The sequence below is a fragment of the Barbus barbus genome, assembly GCF_936440315.1.
Source record: "Barbus barbus genome assembly, chromosome: 42".
Lineage (NCBI taxonomy): Eukaryota > Metazoa > Chordata > Actinopteri > Cypriniformes > Cyprinidae > Barbus > Barbus barbus.
The window spans coordinates 9,271,822-9,294,813 of NC_136720.1; the positions used below are offsets into that span (position 1 = coordinate 9,271,822).

General features: G+C 38.9%; 1 protein-coding gene across 8 annotated transcripts; it reads left to right on the forward strand.

Annotated features, from left to right (window-relative positions):
• Positions 1-872: 872 nt before the first annotated feature.
• LOC306861559 (transcription factor GATA-3-like) lies at positions 873-16,775 on the forward strand. 8 transcript variants are annotated; one of them, XM_079403902.1, is made up of 6 exons: positions 873-1,101; positions 6,456-6,817; positions 7,924-8,457; positions 10,763-10,908; positions 12,597-12,722; positions 15,399-16,775. In XM_079403902.1, the coding sequence occupies exons 2-6, from the start codon at positions 6,592-6,594 to the stop codon at positions 15,687-15,689; spliced, it is 1,323 nt and encodes a 440-aa protein (XP_079260028.1). In that variant the 5' UTR covers positions 873-1,101; positions 6,456-6,591; the 3' UTR covers positions 15,690-16,775. The 8 variants fall into 8 exon arrangements, with proteins under 8 accessions (XP_079260028.1, XP_079260033.1, XP_079260026.1 ...); XM_079403907.1 differs by lacking the exon at positions 10,763-10,908 and adding an exon at positions 10,968-11,008 and having other exon boundaries at positions 970-1,101; positions 7,924-8,400; positions 15,399-16,765; XM_079403900.1 differs by having other exon boundaries at positions 1,035-1,101; positions 7,921-8,457.
• The last annotated feature ends 6,217 nt before the right edge of the window (positions 16,776-22,992 follow it).

The window sequence follows — 22,992 nt, forward strand, 5'->3', positions numbered from 1 at the left end:
ACATTGCATGTGTTCTGATTTCAGACTTTCTCAAAGGCCTCTCAAATGCTCTGGCTACAGAGCCGAGGACTTACCTTCAGTGAGTTTCCACTGCAAACCTGCAACAGAACATCTGTAATGATTTATGCATATCTAATATTTCAATAAAAACAATATCAAATGTAAAAGAGTAATACAATCAAAAGACTGGAAATACTACAATTTTAGTCCTGAAGATGTCATATATACAAACTCCACGATTTACCTACCAATATATATCATGGCCAAAATAAAATATTTTGTTTAGGAATTAGCTGAAACCCAGACAGGTAATAATTCTACACATAGCATCATCTGATTTGACTTGTTTTAATATAGCATGTATCTATGCAAATCACGATATCTTTCATGTGGAAATACATCTATAATATTTCTAGTAAAATATATCTGGATAAAATATTACGTGAAAATAGCCTGCGTGTTTAAGTAAGCGTGTAGCCTATTATTTCTTACAGTAGGCTATATCATGCCTACCATTTTATAAATAGAAATATACGTAGCTATTTCATTAGAAATTATTTAGAAAATATAGTTTAGTGAACAAAAACAAATTCAAATGGTCAAACCGTGGCAGGCGCTATCAGTCATCTCATGCATTATAGAGCATCAGCCTGGCATTTAACGGGCTGCGTTATTACGACTCACGGAGAAAAGCGGCGTGCTACCGAACGCACGCGGGTGGTAGCTGTTCCCTCTCCGCGGCCCGTACGTCCACGTCCCCTCTCTCTGTGTAAAAAAGGTTCGTTACAGACGCGTACGATCGCTCCCATTCAGATTTAAGTGTGTGTTTTTACTCCGCAGCCTGCACCGACCCGGAAGAGCTCGCGCTTGGTGTACAGTAAGTACGGTAAGTGTGTGTGTGTTTGTATGTGCGTGCGCGCGCGCGAGCTAGAGAGACAGAGTGTGTGTGTGTGTGTGTGTGTGTAGGCTAGAAGAAAAAAAGGAGCCTAGTTTTTTTCTCTCCTGCTGTAAATGCCATCGGCACTTCCATCTGTGTGTCACTTCACATCTGAAGCCCATCAGAAAAAAACGTCTGACCACGCGTCAACCACAATTCCGCAGGTCAGTAAATATTCGGATTCATATTTTCCATATTTTCTAAACTCATTTCTAGCTCCACAATTAGCCTAGCTTGCAAAATTGTCGAATAGGCTAAATTGATTTAGCTTGCATGTTCCTAAGCGTTATGCATGCGTTTATATGCCGGTTCTTCGAATGCTTTGTCCCCCCACTTCATATTTGGAGCAATACACATGATAACAAACCTTTCTGCATCAGAAATGTTGGGTTTGCGAGTGTCCGTTATTTAAAAAATAGATCATTTTTTTCACATGTTCTGTTCTGTCTGAGGGTGGTACAGTCATTTAACAATTTCAGACGTGTAGATGTCAACTCTCACGAGCTTATTCATTTCACCCGACACATATATAGGCTATGCGTGTCACCAGCACCCACGTCCACTTTCCGACAATCGGGGTGGGATTTTATGGACGCCCTTGTATTTTAAGAATCATTTTCCCGCCTTCCGTCCTCTAGATGAAGGATTTTAATGATCTATTACCACCTGAGTGTGAGCGAGTATGCTTCCCTTAACCCGTGAAATTGATCTGATTAGCCCCGCAATGGGTCATAAAGAGAAGTGGATTTGCTGAAGCTGCGCTTCCAGTGTGTGTGTAGGGAGAGAGAGAGAGGCAGAAAGAGAGAGAGAGGATGCATTTGTGTTGCTGGTTTGAAGAGCATTGGAAACAGAGAGAAGAGGACGCGACATTAAGGCACATCATAGGCCGTTTTTCATGGGAGCGAGCTCGTTTGGTTTGTATTTGCATGTAGAGAGCAGCATTTTCCATTGATTCGAGCTGAATGCGCGTAAAACAGCTGTTTCTCCCTGATAGCACGAGACCGGCCACTCCATTCAGCTGCACAGAGAAATGATCTGAAACCATGTCCTCAAATCAGCACTCGACCGAAAGGAAGAGATGCACTTTTGTTTGAACGAGAATATTCCTGCGATGTGCCTCTTTGTTTACCCCCTTTGAGTTATGAAGTTGTTACATGCGACATCCCAAAGAGCACCAGTGGAGATCAAATAAATGCATTTGGCCTAAAGCAGCCGAATGTATAACACCATCAGGGTGATGGTGTTATACGAACAGACGGATTCATATTTTGAAGGCTAATATCTCGGGGATGCATCAATGAGAACGAATAACCAAATGGAGAATTTGGGAAATGAATTGTTTGGCCCGTTGCAGATCTGTGGGGTTTGCTGTCATCTGCATCAATGGAAAACCATATTTAGATGTTTCTCTCTCGAGCGAGGAATTATCAAAAACAAAACCCTGCACTCGAGGCTCTCGTGTTTTTCCCTCTCACCATTTTTTTCGTCAGTTGTTCTTAGAAATAAGTCAAACTCTCATTATGACACAACTATCCGAATTTCACGTCCTCGACTGGGTTCTAAGAATTTGCTGCATATAGGCCACCATCACACAGTATACAAATTCAGAAAGAAAGTTCGTTCTTGAAAAGATCAAGTGCATGAATCACAATCCGACTAAAGTTACCGTTTTAATTATTTTTCTTCTTCGTCTTTTTTCTATTATTATAATTATTATTATGTTATAAAATTGCTGTTTTTATTATTATTATGTTATATGATACAATTATAATAATCATTATGTTTATTTTAAGTGTATTAATGTTTTTTAGAAATAACAACACACACACACACACACTAATAATAATAATAATTTATCTTCCAGATATTTTGGGCATAATTTATTCTAACATAATTCTTTTTACCGCTGAGCTCCTTTGTTGTGATTTTCCACAGCTGGTAACTGAGAAGAGAAACGTTTTGTTGCTTAAAAATAAATGTGATGAACAAGCCTTTAAAGCGTGAATATTGCAAGTGCAGCGCTCATGTTTCGCTATGGACTGAACCCCCTTCGCCTGTCTTCATCAGTCGGTAGCTGAGGTGAAGTGTGTGTCCTCTGGTTCACCCCTCTCTGTTTGGACAGCTTTACCTGGCCACTCTCGGCCGACCCTTTCATCAAATCTCCTCACATCTTCAACTGGTCGCTATAAACGTCATGGAGAGCTGCGTTAAAATTTGATTCATCGACATACAACCTACGCATGTATACCAAATAATAAAATCAGTCATGCAGAAGATGAACAGATAACAATCGCACTCAACCAAAAATGAAAGCGGATGAAAATGAACACAACTGTTTTGATTTAGTGAATTTTATAATTAAAGAAAAAGATAACATCAGTGCTACTACTACTAACACTAATAATAATAATAACAGTAGATGCAGTAGAAAATGTAATGTCTTTTTGTTTGTTTTTGAATTAGTACACCATATTGTTTGCAATAGCTACCTTCATGACCTGCTTTCGGATTTTATCATTTGTTCGCCCGTTCAAAAACACACTTCACCAACATTTTTACGCAGAGGTTTTATGTGTCGATAAATGGTGCTCGATAAACAAAGCGTGTTATCAGAGCACATCTTCTAACCCTTGTTATAGGATAGACTAAAATAAAACGGCCTGGTCTTAAGTTCTCACCCACAGTGAAAAGTGTGATGCCTCCTGATTTTAATCTGCCTAGCCTGACATAATCATTCACAAATTATCTACCCAATCTTCAACCTGACCCAGTATCGCCGTCTACCACCGATTTACTGTAGTGTCTATGAATCAACCTGGTGGCCCCGGCTAAAAAGACCGGGTCTGATTTAACATACCGTTACCCCTCACACACACACACGCACGCACGCACGCACGCACACACACACATATATATATTTATTAATTTATATATGTATGGAACTGCAATGTATTCATAGATTTTTCTCTCTCTCTGTTTTTCATGTACAACATTCTATATCTGTATAATAGGATTCTATTCCATATTTTGTTTTGACAACCCGAAGTATCATAAATGACAGCATTTTTTTTTTGAGAGAGAGGGAAGTGCTTCGAATACTTCTAAACTCGTGTTATAGTGTTCGGGACTGTTTCCATCCATGTCCCGCGCACTAAGCTTAAGACATTCAGCCAAGAAACAAAACACATAATCAGGATTTCACTTTTACCGTCGCGAGTACCTTTAATGTACGCTCGCGCGGATCATTACACGCGTCCGCTGACAGCTCGGCAATGACTGAGCCAGTGCAACACTTTCCATCCAACTTCGGTCTTTACCAGAGAAAGGAAAGGCTTTCCTCTTCGTACGGGGGGTGGAGGAGAAGATGCACATTCCCTGAATCAGCATTTTCAACCAATTCCATTTTTTAAAGGAACATGAAAGGTTAGTCGCCACGATGGAATGGAAATTATCGCTATTATTATATAATTTACTATATAAATCATTCTTACTAGTTTTATTATTCATTTGATATCGCATTAAGCTATTTAAGTAGCACTTGAGTTTTCCTAGTTTTCTAGACACCTAAGGAGAAATAACTATCACGAGAGAAGCGCAAGCTTGCAGAGCACACATCTAATGCGTAAAGTATATTTCCTGCCTGTTTACTGACGTCACGTCCAGCGGCGTCGGCTGGGCTGGCCATCATCTCAGCGCACTTCAGAGCATCAAACAAGCAGCCCAATAACGTTTTGTCAGTCTGTGGGGAAGGCCGGCCAAACCGGAGCTTTGCAGACAAAATATCACCCTAAGGGCCAAGCCCCCTTATTACAGCGCATCCAAGTAGAATAATAGCGAATAATACCTGACACTGTCCCTTAATGTGGCTTCTGAACACACTCTCAGAAGAAATACGTTCCCATTAGGCCTGTATATTATGGGCTAAAGTTTTACCCGTGCGCACTGAAACGCTAATGTAGCTATTTGCATCACGTTACATGTAATGGCCCCTTAAATGAATAATGATGCAGTCGTTCGGCTGGTGTCCTTCAAGGAATAAAGAACACCGACTAAAGATACCGGGGGAAAGCCTGTGTTTAAAGTGTGAGAAGAGAGGAAGGTATGGCCGTGGTCTTACCGCACCAGTAGCCTGTATGTCGCAGTCAGTGTTTAAGAGCCTCGTTGGAACATGCAGAGGGAACCATTTGAAAAACGTGCTTGTCACCGCGAGAGGACGCACTGTCACAATTTAAAAGAGCACACACTCTACAACAGCTCCCGCTGATAACACAGTTGCATAGACACAAAAGACAGCAGGCCACAGGACGATGGTGCCCTTAGGACATAGCAACTGATATTTCAAGATTTGTAATTTTTTTATTTATTTATGTAGGCCTATTTATTTTACTAAGCAACCTTAATACTTATTCAGCCCGTAATTCATTAAAAAATCTGTTAAATAAATCTTTTTGATTTAAGGAAAAACATTTAAATTTCTGTTTCAGACGCTGCCATCTTCCTAATTTAAATTCGTTACTTTTTATCCAAATTGATGCTTGATTCATGAACAAAGTTTTTTTTTTCTTTATGATTTAGGGCTAAATTAATTTAGCTTACACTTTATTTTACAGTGCCTGTTACATACTTCAGTCTTAACAGTAAATTATGTAATTAGATGCAACTAACCCTAAACCAAAATCTAACTCTATGGTAATTAGGTTACCTGTTGTTAATTAATATTGCTCAGTTCTTAAATCTATAATTACAGTGTAACAAGGACACCTTAAAATAAAGTGTAACCTAAATGTATTTAAGCTGCGTAAATGCATTTAGCGTGCTTGTGTTTTTGTATATTTACACATTAAAAAAATAACTTCTACTAAAAAAAATGCTCTATTTTGTATATGAATGGGGAGCAGAATTGGGCGCAGCTTCTGGTCATCTTTCCCTGGCCCACTTTATTCAATTAGTCCAGACTGTTGGGCCCCGCCCCTGCTGATGACACCACAGACCCTCCTTAAGTTGCGTCGCGCCACAGCTGTCTGCGAGCATTGAGCTGACTGGCGCCATCCTGAAAGAATGCCTTCACTGTAAAAAAACACAGAGAGAGCAGTGCATTCAGAGACAGAGGGAGTGAGCACTAGAGAGAGAGAGAGATAGAGGGAGGGATGGAAATAGAGTAAGAGGGAAGAGGGTTACTACTACTGCGCATAAACACAGATTTGATCAAACTTGTGTTCGGTCAGAAGACAGATAACTTATCCAGATCGACCCGGCTCGGTCTGAACCGTCAAACTCACTTGTTGAGTCTACGCAGCGCAGCAGTACAATACAGAGAGAAAAACTCGCGGAACTTGACGCGCGTTTGGATGCGTACGCGGACTTATGACCAGCATTAGTATAAATGCATTTGACTTTCACAAGTTAATGCGCGTTTATTGAACGGACGGAACCAGTTTATTCGTGCTTCTGACAATTTGCCAATGACAGAAACGAACGGACGGACTTTGTAAAAACAAATTGTCTTGTTCAATTTCAGGTGATCGGAAGTAAAAAAAAATCGAACCTGTGGATTAAACAAAGGAGGAGTTTGGACTTTTTTGAACTTGTTGTGTGTTTCGGTGAGTGTATGAACGCTTGTTAAAAAAACAAACAGAAAAACAAAACAAAAAACGATGGAAGTAAGTCCGGAGCAGCCCCGTTGGATGACCCACCATCACTCGGTCATTAACGGCCAGCATCCCGAGACACACCACCCAGGACTGGGACACTCCTACATGGACCCGTCGCAGTATCCCCTCGCGGAAGATGTGGATGTATTGTTTAATATCGACGGACAGAGCAACCACCCGTACTACGGGAACTCGGTTCGGGCTGTGCAGAGGTACCCGCCACCTCACGGTAAGTAGCCTATATCAGCCCTAAATTATAAGCTATTACATTATTCCTCTTAGTCCATTCTGACTAAATTAATAACACGTAAAAAGACAGAATATTACTGAAAATGCATTTTGAACAATGTCAGTGTAGTTTACGTGTGGCTTACCTGAAGTGATGTGTCACTGGTTTCACATCTTTCTAGTATTCTATGGTTATATGATTTTTAGGTATACGATAATTATTTAATATTGGATAATGCAATGCATTCCTTTAATTTTAGAACATTTTAATGTGATCAAAAATAAAATGTGAACAAGCAGTGTTATTCGAAAACACACATACATATATTATGTTGGTAGAACGATGTTGTAATATATTCAAGTAAAAATATTTATTTTTAGCACTAGCTGGCTGGGATTCATTTGAATGATTTGATGATTTAAAAGTCGGTCTCTAAATAATGAAGCGCATTTTTCCTGTACTAGGTACTTGAATTTTAGTGCGGAAGAACAATTACTGAAATTTATTGACATGACTTCCTGAGCGGAATGGGGCAAAGCGTGACCTTGTTTCTCTTGTGAATTGCCCCATCTCTAAACATATCAAAACTTTCAAAATCCGTGCAGCATCAATAGATACTGGTGGGTATCGAAAGTCTTTTGAAAGAGAAACTCTCGAGGGCTGTTAATTGCGACCCTTCCCAGCGCCATCGAAAGCCTCTCAGAGTAATGTAGGCCTTTACGTGCAGTTTCACAGTCTTACTCATTTAGGCTAGTCAAGTTGCACTAGTTCTTTCATGCATTAAAAGACCGTTGCTAAAAGGGTTTCAGCGCATAAAATAGCTACTAGATATGCGTGAAATACATGTAAAAACTTATAATACCAATCAAAGTGTAAAAAATATCCTGACCGTTTTTTGCATGTAATTTTAAATGTATATTTACACGTGTTGTTATTATACACCTTTTATAATACACACATAATTGTGACGTTTAACGACCGTGTTTACAAAACACAGCGTGCTTTTTCTAATTGTTCACTTGTTAGTTCTTGTCTTCTTAATGTGACGAATCCCACAGCTCCACCTCGTCCTGCCCTAACAGTAGGCATGTCTTTTGTTTCAGCAGGTACTCAGGTGTGTCGCCCATCATTGCTGCATGGCTCTCTTCCTTGGCTCGATGGAAGTAAATCTATCGGCCCTCACCACAGTACCTCCCCCTGGAACCTCGGGCCTTTCCCCAAGACTTCCCTGCATCATAGTTCCCCTGGGCCTCTGTCCGTCTACCCCCCAGCCTCCTCCTCCTCGCTGTCCGCTGGCCACTCCAGCCCACACCTCTTCACCTTTCCCCCCACTCCACCCAAAGATGTGTCCCCTGACCCCGCAATTTCCACGTCAGGCTCGGGCTCATCCTTACGGCAGGAAGACAAAGAGTGCATTAAGTACCAGGTGTCTCTGGCCGAAAGCATGAAGCTGGATTCGGCTCATAGTCGGAGCATGGGCTCTATCGGACCGGGCGCGTCCTCCGCGCACCACCCCATCGCCACTTACCCATCCTATGTGTCCGATTACGGGTCGGGGCTCTTCCCACCAAGTAGCCTGATAGGTGGGTCCTCTTCTAGTTATGGTTCCAAAACGAGACCAAAAACAAGGTCCTGTTCAGGTAGGCGTGCGCTTTACTACCCTTTGATTTTCACTAACATAATCATAGTAAGATCATTCAACAGTTGCCATTCTTCTCGTTTTCCTCAAAAACAGCCTCCCAGGTTAGCCAATTCCCAGACTATTTATTTGGTCCTGGACTTTTTTTTTTTTTTTTGGTCTGTGCCAAGGCTTGGCTATCAAATTTGGGCACAGTCCACCTCCCTTTTTCAAAGTGCATCTATGGCTACACTCCTTAAAATACAAAGGAATATACAGTGATTAAAGATATTGTAACAAAATAAGGTTTATTTAAAAAAAATCTATTAATATATAAACATTTTGGGTATTAATATAATTAATTAGAGCTATGGTATAATCCTGTTCGCTTTTTTGATGCAATAATCTAATCTTTTTTTTGTTGTGGTATCAGTTTAAATGATCAATCCGCAATAGACTTTGTCTTTTACAGAAATTAGAGATTTGTTAACACGCCTGCCTTGCACTATTCCGTTATTATATTCCGCTCTGAAGAATATTATATCTAATGTCGTCTAGTAACAAAGCGGAATTAGCTTCCCTGATTTATTAAACGTCGCTCAGCATATGCAGATGAGTCTACGCGTTTAAAGCGGAGCGCCAGGGTTTTCCGGATGTAGATGTGTGTGCGTGTGTTTTCTCTCTCATCTCTTGCTCCTCTTGTGCCTCGCAGTGCACGGCCCCGTCTCTCTCGTGTTTATATGTTTAAGCTAATCCAATTATTTTCAGACTGCTGCACGCGACAGTTGCATTGTTTACTTTGCGCAGAAACTTTGATAGAGTCCGGATGCGCCGCGGATCGCTCGGAATAACGAATGAGCTGGCGCAATGCACGGCCGACATGCACAGACAGAGTGTTATCCAAACACACAGAGAAAATGATTTCAAAAGGTCAACCAGCTTTTTAAATGCGATTAGCGAACGGACGGTTTTTAAATCATAGACTATTCAGAACAATTGATTTTATGATAACGAGAGCAAATATCTATTCTGCTCTCTTATAATCGTTTTAACCTGTGTGTTACTATTATTTTGTTATTATTTTGGATAAATATCATTGCTATTTAATTCGTTTGCTGTTTTATTTGGAATGCATAGTTTGCACGATTAGCATATATCGAAGCACTACCACTAAAGTTCTAGTGGCGTTCTTTTTAGGTTTTATTTTGAACCAAAGTTGTATGCTTTTCTTTTGATTTTCTATAGTTGCAGCAGAACGCTCTTTTACGCACTTGTGTGAGTCACTGTCACTGTCTGAGGTGAAATGCTCGCGAGCTCTGTGGTTTTTGGAGCAGTCAGTAGAGGCACAAAGAGGCTCGTTGCCTGCACACATGAGGGCAGAAATGCTGCCGGGTACAGGGGGGTTTGTTTTTCGTCTCAGCAGAGCGACCGGAGGCGTGGGTCACTGAACATGTGAAGCGCGCGCCCTTCACCTGTCAGTCAAACGGAAAGAATGCCAATCAAACGCTACGGTGTTTTAATTACGTAAAGAGAGCGGGTTACACAATGAGTTAATTAGACCGACGCTTTCACTTACTGTTGCTGAATCTATTTAGCATTATTTCAGCCTTAGAGTGTAACATCTACTTTAACATATCATCAATAATAATTCTTAGCCACATGGTTTAATGAACCGGGAGGTTGTTTCTTTGGAAATCGAGTCATGACGCTTTATATATTATATTTGCGATTCCCTCTTCTAATAAATGATGCAGTATTTTCAAGACATAGTTGTTTAGAGCCTGCAGTGATGAGGCTTATCTATGTGTGCATTTTCACAGCATTGCCTACTTAGAACAAGTTATTTTAAGATCGTATCAGATGATGTCATATTTGACGATTGAAGAGTTAAGCTCAGTGATGTCATATTAGATAATGCTTTTTATGTGGTAATGCATTCATATTTATAATAATATGTTATTAATGCATTTCCATATGAATTATTTTTGATCAATGCGAATCTTTAGCCTGTTTGAATTTTTGATATTGCCTTTTCATATTTTTATGAATAATTAATTATTTGAATTTTTGATGTGTGCAGTATGTCTGTAATATTAAAACAATTATTAGGAAATATTTTGTTGGTATTATGTGTATAATACTGATATGTAATTATTACTATTTTAAGATATATATATATATATATATAAGCTATGCGACTGGCCACGGGCGTTTTGTATGTTCACTAGTGGCGTGGCCTGTGATGATTGTGTAGTTGTGTGCATGCAAGTGTGTTTTAATTGTTCTGAAAAAATCAGTTGTGCATGCGTGTGTGTCTGTGTTCGCAGAGGGTAGAGAATGTGTTAACTGCGGGGCCACCTCGACTCCTCTGTGGCGGAGGGATGGCACCGGTCACTATTTGTGTAACGCCTGCGGACTGTACCACAAGATGAACGGACAGAACCGACCCCTCATCAAGCCCAAGCGGAGGCTGGTATGTTGCTCTATTGCACTGCATTAATGACACTTGTCTCTTTCTCTTTTTCTACCCAGGAAGAAGTGTTAGCTGCAAGAAATTGACTCGCCAAGCGCAGGTGTCATTTCTTTAAGATTAAGCAATAGCAGTTATTATTATTATATTATCAATAATGATAATAATGCCATTTGATGTATCAGATTTTTTTTTCCTTCTATTTTTTTCCCCGCTCTAAAATCCGTAGACAATTTAATTTATCGCAAATATTGCTGACACTGTGTCTACGTGTCAGCATAACGAAATTTGTCACGGAGAGACTTCAAAGTGTTGTGAAACGAGCGCTTATCTCAAGTGAGTACGCGTGGGAGGCGATCAGCTCCAACAGGTCAAATATGTCTGCAGAAATTAGGTTCAATTCTGACAATATGCCATTCATCAGGGGACACTGTTTCACAGGGATTTAATAAATGAGAGAGAGAAACTGTGTTTTTCAATGGCCTGGCAGCACAGACGCGTCTCTCTTTGAGCTTTGGATAGAGTCGAGGCTCTTGAGGCGCAGAGAAATAGTCCGAGCGCTGCTATTTTGGCATTGGCCTTCTCTCCCTCTCTAATGTGAAAAGCCGACTTCCCAGGAAAAGACTGGCGGATATCTGAGCGCTGCTGATAAAACTCCTCGAACAACAGCGCTCGCTCCCGCTGTCTAAACATACAGGCGAGAACGCGCAGAAAGGAGTCACGACTTCTGATTGATCTTCACTAAATTCATAGTCTAGAAAAAAGAGAAAATAATAGCACGAAGAAGAATAAAACGCGAATAAAGAATTACCTTTATAGAACAAATATTGTTGTCTGAATTGAATTTATTTGCCAATAAAATTTTGCTCTATTTTGTAATTTACAAACGAGTCCGATCGAGAAAAAAATAAAACAAAAAACGGCCAGTCATAAAGTAACTTCGCTTCGATGAATCATGCTCTTGATTATCAGTTTGGCTTTAAACGGAAGAATCATTTGTCATTTCAGGACGTACCGTCAACATTTATGTATAAACCCAGAACACACGAATTTTTGCATATTTCAAAATATGTTGCTGATCCCAACAAATTCATTGCATTTCTTTTGAGTTCTCCCTTGTTCCCCATTGTCTTTTTTACTTATTGTTTTTGTATTTACTTTTTTACTTATTATTTATATGTTTTATATTATATTTATATTTGATTATGTGAGTAACTGCTTATAATTAATAATTCTAACTGCTTTTAATCAATGCATGTTAATTTAGAGCAAGGTATTTTAGTGCAGTAGTATATTTTTCATGTGAATATAGATTGCTGATATCTAACTGAAGGTTGATGTTTAAACGTGGATCCATTTCATGCAGAGCCGCTGTTTCTCCATCATTTAACGGGAAAATGTCATCAGCTTTAATGGGCACTATTTAAACCAGTGCTTTCATGTCCTCTGTAAATATTTAGGTTTGAGAGGGCATGTGCGCAAGGCACTATTTTTACCCTAGAGTTTAAGGCACCAGTGTTATGGAGATGTCTTTTCCTCTGACATATTTCTGCTTTGCTCAAAATCATTTGCAGCTTCAGGAAACAGGAGGGTTGGGGGCCATTAGCACTGTAGGAATGCAATCATCATCTTAAGTTATTATATTATGAGTGTAATAACTGTGATTCTTTCTCTGTGTGTATGTCCATCAGTCTGCTGCCAGACGAGCAGGGACCTCATGCGCAAACTGTCAAACGACCACGACGACACTGTGGAGGAGAAATGCGAACGGTGATCCCGTCTGCAATGCCTGCGGCCTCTATTACAAATTACACAATGTAAGCTCCATAGCTGTCTTACACTTATCTAGTAAGATATTTTCTATCTTCTCTTTGCATGATGGCAGCTTTCATGCCATTTCTTTCATTTTCTTTCTTCCTTTCTTTCTTTCTTTCTTTCTTTCTTTCTTTCTTTCTTTCTTTCTTTCTTTCTTTCTTTCTTTCTTTCTTTCTTTCTTTCTTTTTCTTTCACAACATTCACAACAAGGTTCATGCATTGCCTACTCAAAAGTGACTACAGATTTTTGTTAAGTGACCATTATAATAATCAATCACACCAGCTGTCTCATTTTTATTTTTCCATCAAAAAGTTCAGATTTGTTGCATTTTCCGAAGCCTGTCCAACTGGCCCTACTATTATAGTTAGTATTGTGATTTTCGCACCCCAGGGACAAGTTAACCCAATCTGTGAACCTGAAATGTTTTAACGTTCCCCAATGGTCTCAAGCCGCTAGAGTCAATTACATGCAGGGATTCGTCTTGTTCTTCCTCATATTATTGTTTATTTTTATGGCTATTATGCTAGAGCTAAACTGCTAGTACTGTTGTACTATTGAATTACGCTTCAGTTGGTGGTATTTCTATGTTAAACATATGCCGGGGAACATTTTCATTCTACCTCATCAGCTCTGGTATCCTGTATCATCACACTTTGAGGCCCCACGCTCCTGTTACATTCCCCTACTAGTCACGCAAGCGCACCCTTTTAAATCATTTTGCCATGTTGGTTTTGGCTGTTTCGTAAGAACTCGAGAAAAAAAATCCCTTAAACCTGACCTAGGTTATCAGGGAAACAAATAACATGTATTATCGTTTGAAACAACCAAGAGTTTGAGTAATTGGAAAATTAGTTTGTTTTGGTACAAGCTATTTTCTGTTAAGGTTGGCCTGCTTTGAATCAAATTCCAGATTTTGCATGCTAAATTAAGCTGAGCTCTCTCCAGAGTGTTCTTCACTAACTTGCATGTTTGCATTATCACAACCGCTCCCATCTCTCAATGAGCCGACAGGAATTTGTCAGAAGAACTGAGTTGTGATCTGTCAGTTTGGGGTTCGACTTCTGACCTGTTTCCTTCTCAATTTCATTATGTGGTCATTTCAAATCCCCAAAAAGCATAACCGATTAACAGTTAAGAGTGTTTCTAATAGCCGATGGCTATGTGTTTTCTGTGATGCCCAATGGAGATGTTTTAAATGAACAGTTTTGCTTTGGGGTGCGAGTTCACACACACACGCTGGCACATTCGCTCACATTTACATTAGTGGTTGGCCAATATTGGTTTTCAGATAACAGGCGTCAATACAGATATCTAAAGAAAAGTTTTTGCAGATATATTTTCTATATATTTTTCTATAGCAAATGAGAAAATTGTTAGAAAATACTGAAATGAATTGACTAAATTATACAGTACAGTATTTACTCAAAATTACAAATTTGCACAACCACAATTTTGAGGTGTTTATTGATCATTTAGAAGTCCAAATTGTAAATTTAAAGTAGAAAGTGCATTGTTTATCAAAGTCTTAAAATCAAACGCCTGTAAAGGAATATGTCTTAGTATCACTTAATAGCTCTTGCACAAAGCAGAGTGTTTTAAGACAGAGAGGGAGAAAAGGACGGTCCAATTATGGGGTGAAAGTGGCAGGCTTTGGCAGACGGACGTGGCAGTGCCACCGCACGAGCCCGGCAGGCCAGAGTCTGGGGTTTCTCTCTTTGGCAAGACTGGCACCTTCCATGCCTGGCGTCAGGGTTCCAGAGGATAAATCCAGCCTAGTCCTGATATGACCCGACCGAAAACACTCGTACATACAGACACGCTTGCTCAAACAAAGAAACTGACATTTCGGTGATATAGTGTAGCTCTACTACACATGCTAGCACTCAAGTATTATGAGTGTGTGTGAAGTGAGCGTCATTGTTTAACCAAATCCTAATCCTAAAAACTGTGACTTAAAAAGGTGTCAGCTTCCAATATGCCCGTAAGGAGGAGAAATCATAAATGAGATCTGTTTAATATCTCAACTGTTTCTCCAAGACAGCAATTACAGAGATTAGATAAAAAAAGCCTTTTGCTTAAATGAATAAATCAACTAAAAATACTGTCAGTCCAAAACAGTATACCTTTTTCTTTTTCTTCTTTTATGGGCCACAAATAAAAATATTTTGATTCACAATGAAAGTCAATGTGATCTAAAACCACACTGTCATTGTATAAAAAAAACCACCTTGACAATTTCATCAACTTCTTTTGTGTTTGAAGAAAGAAAGTCATGCAGTTTTGGAACGGCATGAGTAAAATGAATCCCTTTAGGTTTCTCAGATGGGTTTTCTTAGAAAAACATCTCACAGTGTCTCAAACAGTGCTCTGATCTACTAAACTGCAAACTAGTCAGAAATTTCATTATGAACTCTCATTATGAATTGTCTCCTTTGAGTCTATTTTTACTTCTCATGAGGGATTTTTAGGTAAACATCTGAGATTAAGTTAATACTTAAAAGAAACACAACTGGTTTTGGGTCTCCTGAAATATGAGGGACCAGTCTCAAAGCAATAAAGTTTTCCTCTGGATGTGTTATGAAATGAAAAATGTCGACATTTTTCCATTATGCTCCTGTCTTATGTAGCATGATGGTCCCATGGCCATTATTAACGTCTGTCTCTTCTCTCCTCGCAGATCAACCGACCACTCACCATGAAGAAAGAGGGCATCCAGACCCGGAACAGGAAGATGTCCAGCAAGTCCAAGAAGAGCAAAAAGTCCCTTGACAGCATGGATGATTTCTCCAAAAGCTTGATGGAAAAGAACAGTTCTTTCAGCCCGGCCGCCCTGTCGCGTCACATGACCTCGTTCCCTCCCTTCTCGCACTCCGGCCACATGTTGACCACGCCCACCCCCATGCACCCCTCCTCCAGCTTGTCCTTCGCCCCTCACCACCCTTCCAGTATGGTGACAGCGATGGGCTAGAGCGCCCTTCTACCTCTGACCGCCCAATCTCCCAACGGTGGACGTCTCAAAGCACCGTTAACCTTGAAGCCTGTCACCCGCCGCAACCCTCCGACCTTGAACCAGCTCTGTCACATGCTCCGTCTGAGCTACAAGCTCCCCCCAAGACCCCTTCTCCGGTATGCCCCGTTTAAACCCCTCGAACCCTATATTATGAGGGAGAGACAGTGAGAATGAAAGAGAAAAGACAGTGACTTTTTTCATCGCCCCTCCAATCACGAAGCCCCTCGCTGATGTCAACCTTCATTTGTGTACAAATGCCATCTTTCCTGTGGGCATCAAGGCACAAACATAACGAGACTTTAAACAAACCTCCTCTAATTCCCCAACCCGCTCCTTTTCTTCTTCTACGCATCTCCTCTTCTTCGCCCCTGTGAGACATGAGGAATCGAGCTGTGAATGACAACAGGAGATGAACTCTGCATATATTTGTAAAAAAAATTGTCTGAAATACATTTAATGAAGACTTTTTAAAGCGGAAAAAAGGCGAGGACAGGAAATGCCCATGGGCAGCTAATGATAAGAAGGGTACGACTCAAACCTGGAAGATGGAACGGCGTGGCGACGCGGCCACGATTTCTCTCCGAGAAAAGTAAGAGACGAGATATAGGGAGAAGAAAAGTAGAAAGGAAATGGTGTGTAATGCATTAAAATTTGTAGTCAGGTCTGTCTCGCAGACTTCCAGCTACTCTTCTGGATGTGTTATAGGTCTTGGGCAATTGGTTTGTGTTCATACACACATACACACACACACACAGACACACACACACACACACTCACATATACATCTGAAAGACTTTTTTGGGCCCAGGTTATATGCATTGTGAAAAAAGTTCCTGTATTTGTTATTTGTATGTATAATTCAGAGTACCAAAAATATGAAAGAAACAAAGATGTAGAATTATTTCTTTATGTAATGCAGACTGAATGGTTGTACAAATTTAATAATCACTAGTGTAAAAAAAGACTTGCTTTTTGTTGCGTAATTTTTTCCCTCTTTAAAAATAATAAACTAGTTTAATCTCTGTTGACATCATACGAGGACGCAAACGGTGGTAGCTTTTGTGAATGTTTGTGTATGACTTTGTGTGTGAATGCGAGAGTGAGTTTTTTTTTGTGGGTACATGTCACTGTGTATGTGTGATATCTGACACATGGCTTTCTCTAGCCACAAGGACACCTCTAGATTTACCCAGAATGCTGTTGGCCACATATCAACAGGAAGCCTAGAAATAAACAGACATGTTGTGAGGGACTCTACACAGCCTAAAGCTCCTCACGCTACCAATGTGAGTTTAACATTCCATCAACACTGCTGTTAGCATGCTAGTCACATGAGAAATGTTTTTTTGAACATGTCAGGACACAAATAAGAGTATTGGCAGTCAGGCGATTGAAATTCAGCTTTCCGTCCAAATTATGTTGAAAGTAAAATAGGTTTACGTTTTGAAGACACAAATGCTTAAAATACCTTGGAACAGCAGTACTTTACAATAAGAAGTTTGATCCATGAATAATCAAAGATGTAATACATCATTTAATATTTGTGAATTTCAATGAAAAAGCAAACTGTACTCTAGGAATGAGGCAATCCAGTGATGAATATGGCAATGAAATCTATATTTGAATCGACAAAGCAATCACTTGTCTTTAGTTTTAGAGTTAAGGACATCTTCTAAAAGAAAAAGTCAGCAGAAACATAACCTTATGGGTAGACTTTTATAAAAGGTATACCACAGAAAATACCCACGGCCTGTGGCTGCTAATACACAGTATATGTAGAAAATAAACTAATAAGTCTGCAAAAAAGTGGTTAAACGGTTTTGTGGTGCGATTAGGCTTAAGTTGGCATCTCAAGGGTAAGTTTACACTGCAATTTGGATCTTGACAAGGTTTTGAACGTTAAATGTTTACAAACTAAAAACCGAAACAGAATAATCCAAAATATTACAAAAATAAAAAGAAATACATTTAATATCGCAATTTTGGGGCCAGACTGTAGGCCAAAATCTGGTCTGCAAAATCAGTAAGAGACAACGCAAGAACATGTTCAAAAGCAGTCGTTACACATGCAGGAAATCTTTGTTTTTCCAACTGACTTTGATCAGTGGTTCATTGTGGGTTTGCAGGGTCATTGCTTACTGTTCCATTGTAGCTAGCCATGGTCTTCACTCCATTAGTTTTTATGGGTCGTAAGAAAGGACCTGCCCTGAGGGCTTTTGTTTGATTATAAAGCGTTCACTTTGTAGAAGAACTGTTAACGTAAAAATTATATGTAATACGAACAATACATATGTTGAACAGTAGAATCTTTAATAGATTTCCCATGTTATGCTAAGTTCAAAGGAACATTCATCATTAACCGAGACTAAACCTTATTACGCATTACTCGCATGACGGCAAAAACATTTCATCATGGTTAAGATTTCCAATCCTGCAGGTGAACGTAGAAACCAAACACAAAGGCTTGTTTTATATTAGCATCATGCTAAATTCAACATTCTGTCACCCAACACTGCATGATTCATTTGCATGTTTCTTTTTCTTAACAAAGTGAATATAGAGGAGCTGTTTTGTTTTTAGTTGCTATTGTGGTTTCGTACATTTGCATGCAGCTTGTGCTGATGGCACATTAGCATGCTAAGAAACTTTCTCTGCGAAGTCGTAAAAAAGAGGAACTGACCCCAGACCACAGAGACACTAAGGACCCACACTTACACATATAGTATATATCAGATGAAAAAGTATATACACACTCACGTACACTTAACTACTAATACAGAAACTTTCCACTACTACAATGTATGAAAAACAATTAGCTTTTCTGTTAGCGTAAAACACTTGCGTTCGGTTTTGCAAATATGAACGTGTTGGAATATCTCGCTGCCCTTTGCTGCCCTTTACTGCTCATTACTGTTGTAATGGCCATAATGAACCAGACATGAAAATGCAGATAGAGAGAGAGAGAGAGTGAAAGAGAGAACGAGAAGTTAGAGCTGTACGCCGACTACACAAGTGTGTATATGCTGATGTCTGCTTCTGGGAGTCTGAGAGTGCAACGTCTGAGGCAACACTTTTTGCATGTTAAATCATCAGGTCTTATCAAAAATCATATCGTAATCTCACTTTGCTAGCTTCCGCTTTGACTACACCACACGGCAGTGACCGCATCAGTTTACTGGACTGACTTTAGCTGTTCTGTTCACTATATAACTATATCATCAATGTAACTATTTTTCTATATTTAAATTATGCCTCTCATACTTGTGGCATTTTGTACATTAACACTGTGATCTGTAACTGTAACTCAATATGGAATATGGGTGATATGCTAATTACTATTAAGCAGATATTTAAACTGTGCCTAAAGAAAGCGCAAACATTTTTGTTCCAAAAACACATTCTTAAGGCTTGTTCCCTTAGTTTTAAGTGCTGTCAATTAAACTAGTTCCCTCACGTTAGCATGCAAACTACAGGATCCCCAGTAGACAAAATATCATGACACTGCAGAAAAAACAAGCGCAGCATTGGGTTTTTTTGACATGAAGCTTTTGTGGTGACTTTGGTTTGACGCTTCTGAATCAAATGATGCAGTGAGCAGGGAATAATGATGGCATGATTAGCCTATGTACAGCCTAAGTACTCTGGTCTCCCAGACTGGCTGAGCTGGTTTTAACTGGTTTCCCAGCCTGATCAGCTAAAGAAGCGGGCCAAAACCCCTCTAAAACCAGCCTGCAAACCAGCTATGTCCAGACTGGAAAACCAGCTAAATTCAGCCAACCAGCTTAAGCTGGTTTCAGCAGTTTTTTTGTTTTCCCTCAGCAGGGACGTACATCTTTAATAATGTTTTTTATTAATTTTTTTGTAATTTGTCTCAACTCTTAGTGAACTGGTGAAGTATAGTTTATAACTTGGGACAGCAAATAACCAAGATCGGAACATTAAATCCATGCTATTGAGTCCATTTTGCAGCCAATTTGTGTCAATTTAATATGAATTTAAATTTAAATTTATGCCATATACTGAATTCTATGAATGGTATATATATATATATAGCAGTGGTAGACAGATATGCCAGAAATACATCCAAATAAAAATACATCCCAACAACGCGGGACTTTTTGGTCATCTTCCAGTGTTTGTTTAACCCACTCAATTTGACTGAAATAGTATGAAGTCAAGCTCTTTTTCCGGGTGAACAGGAAAAAAGAAAAAGAAAAAAGAGTGTGTTTGTAAACATTGTAGTTGCCATGGGAACAAGCACTTGAGAGGCAGTTAAGTGCAGTTGACATAACTTTTATTATGACAGCTGTATGTTTGAACATCTAACCTGTGTTTGACTTCCTTGAGATTTGAACCTGCAGTCTTAATATAAGCTCAAACATTTTAGCAGAATCTCATCATCCAAATAATGCCTGTGTTGGAAGAAACTCCTCTCATTATTATGCTAAAAAATGGCATCAATTATGTTTAAACAAGAACCTAAAGGGGAACTCCACTAACTACCATGAAAAAGGTTTTGGAGTGCCAAATAGTTTTTATGAATGCTTACTTCTGGTTTTTGATGTGCCAAACTTGTCATGTGACACTACTAGTTTGACTTAAAGACCATATGAATTTAAAATATTTTGTTGCTGGCAAACATGTTAGCCTATTAGCTTTGTATAAGCTGGTGTCCTGAAACATGACAAATACAAATGTAGCAGATATACAATATAGCCTATAGAGGCCTACAATACACTTTACATTTCAAATCCAATATTTATATACTTCAAATCCAGTCTTTCATAAACTTCATATACTTAATATATTTTTATATTTCAAATGGTGTTTAACTGGGACCAGCCATGGACCAACTAAGGCCATATTCATTTTGTCCAATCAAATGTTCTGTAGACTGAGAAGATCCCTCCCGCGAATACCACCTGCCACTCATTAGCAATAGCAAGTAGCAAGTCAGGTTTTGGTGGCTATTATGTTTCACCCATGCTTCTAGTTTGGAAATAACATCAACACAGAAAAGAAAACTGGTCTTCAAACCATCCATCCCTCATGTGGTCACAAATTGTTTGCAAAATATTCATAAAAAGGTATGTACTGTTTATCTTTCATTAATCATGCTGGTAAAACCAACAAACAGCCATCCAGTGGAGTCATATTAACACCACATTCTAAAAAATGCTGGGTTAAATACAACCCAGTGCTGGGTAAATATTGGACAGCACACATGCTGGATTGTTTTCAACCAACAGTTGGCTTGTATTTAACCCAGCACTTTTTGTAGAGTGCATGTAGACATGGGTTATTATAGTTAACTAAAAGTAAAACCATAAAATAACATAAAAAAAGCTTTCCAAGGCAGCATTTGTCATTCTCATTGATGTACTAAAATAACTATATAAAAAATAATAATAAATACAATCAATAAAAATAACACTAAAACCTAAAAAGACCATCCTCTTTTACTATAGCTTAAATTTCCTTCAAGTTGTCCTCAAAAGTATCTGATATTATAGTAAAAATGCATGTTGATGACAATCCAATTATTATTTATTATATTACCCATGCATGAATATTTTTGCAAGAAAAAATTAAAAATGACCTGTCTGGTCAGATGCCATTATTTGTTTAGCTAAGCTCATAAGTAGTAGTCATTTGCGCAGCTGAATGTCATCGGCGCAGATTTCCTTCCTGTTCATTGTTTTAAAGGGTGGAATTCACTTTTATTAGACTTGATATGCCAATGGTGGCTCAGTTGAATGCAAAGTGGTGATTAGATCTGCTAACCAGGGCTTAACTAGACATTTCAGTGCTGAGAATTGTTATGATAGTTGTGTTTATTGGAATGGTCCTTGGCGTAATTCTGCATCAGGTGACTGCTGATTGAAGTGTGTTAGTGGTTATATGACCACACCATGGAATTCATGTGGGTCTCCAACAAACCACTCCATATTTACCTACATCAACCACATACAAACATTACCCTCGAACTCTTACACACGTCTCTGGTCTGTAACCTATTACCTATTCAATTCTTACTGTCATACCTGAACAGTTATTTGCTTGAAACCACATACACATTTAGACACACCAAAAACCAAGCTACTCTAACCACACATATAAAGAAATGTCTGATGACAAAAAATAAACAACTACATCCGTCTGGCCTGGTTTCCCGCGGTAATTTTTATACATTGTTGGTGATTAGCATGCATGCAGCTGGATTTTGTTAGCATTTGTTGGAGGAGAAATAGTAAAATGTGTTAAAAAGAGCTTTGAGTAGTATCATAAGTGGGTTAATGACATAACATCTTGTAAATGTCGAGTTTGTTTCTAGTTTTTTCACCTTGTACAAAGGATATTTTTACAAATCTTGAATCTTTTCTGTATTAATGGCTCTTTCTTATTATGAAATTGATGCATTTGTACTGTATTACCCTGACATTTTTATTTTACATCTCCAAAAGTTATCTAAATTAAAGTCAAAAAATTAAAACATGTTAATCTTAGAAGAGGCGTATTCAAGGTATGAATGTGTGAACTGTGTTTTTTTATATAATAATAATAATAAACTTTATTTTATATAGCGCCTTTAAAAGTAGCATCTCAAAGCACTTTACGTACAAATACAAATATGATGTAAAAAAGATACACACAAGAGTACAGGCTGTAAAAAAAAAAAAAAAAACAATACAAGGCCAATATAATAAAACACAAAGTAATCGCATAAATCACATAAAAGCTACCCTAAAAAGTAAGTTTTAAGGGACGATTTAAAAACACTAAGAGATTCTGCATTTCTAATCTCAGAGGGCAGGGAATTCCACAATTTAGGAGCCAATGAAGAGAAAGCCCGATCACCCATAGTTTTAGGCAGAGTTGATTGAACAGTTAAAAGACCAGCTTCAGAGGAGCGTACAAATATTGAGGAGACAACTTATTAAAGGCCTTATAAGTAAGCATGAGAATTTTAGAATTGATACGAAAACTAACAGGAAGCCAGTGCAATTTTTCCAAGACCGGTGTAATGTGCTCCCTTGCACTGGTCCTAGTCAGTATTCTGACAGCTGAATTTTGTACCAACTGTAATTTACTTAGGGTAGCTTTTGACACTCCAGCCAGCAGAGCATTACAATAATCAATATGCGAAAACACAAAAGTGTTGGTTAACTTTTCAGCCACAGAAAAAGTCAACACGGGATGTAATTTGACAATGTTTCTGAGATGGAAAAAAGATGCTTTGACTGTATTACGAACATGCGGA

What these genes read in the sequence shown, in the direction of transcription:
- LOC306861559 (XM_079403900.1), top strand. Translation starts at nt 6,592, where the DNA reads ATGGAAGTAAGTCCGGAGCAGCCCCGTTGGATGACCCACCATCACTCG. An exon ending in GAGGTACCCGCCACCTCACG is followed by an intron (nt 6,818 to 7,920) that starts GTAAGTAGCCTA and finishes CTTTTGTTTCAG; the next exon opens with CAGGTACTCAGGTGTGTCGC. An exon ending in TCTATTACAAATTACACAAT is followed by an intron (nt 12,723 to 15,398) that starts GTAAGCTCCATA and finishes CTCTCCTCGCAG; the next exon opens with ATCAACCGACCACTCACCAT.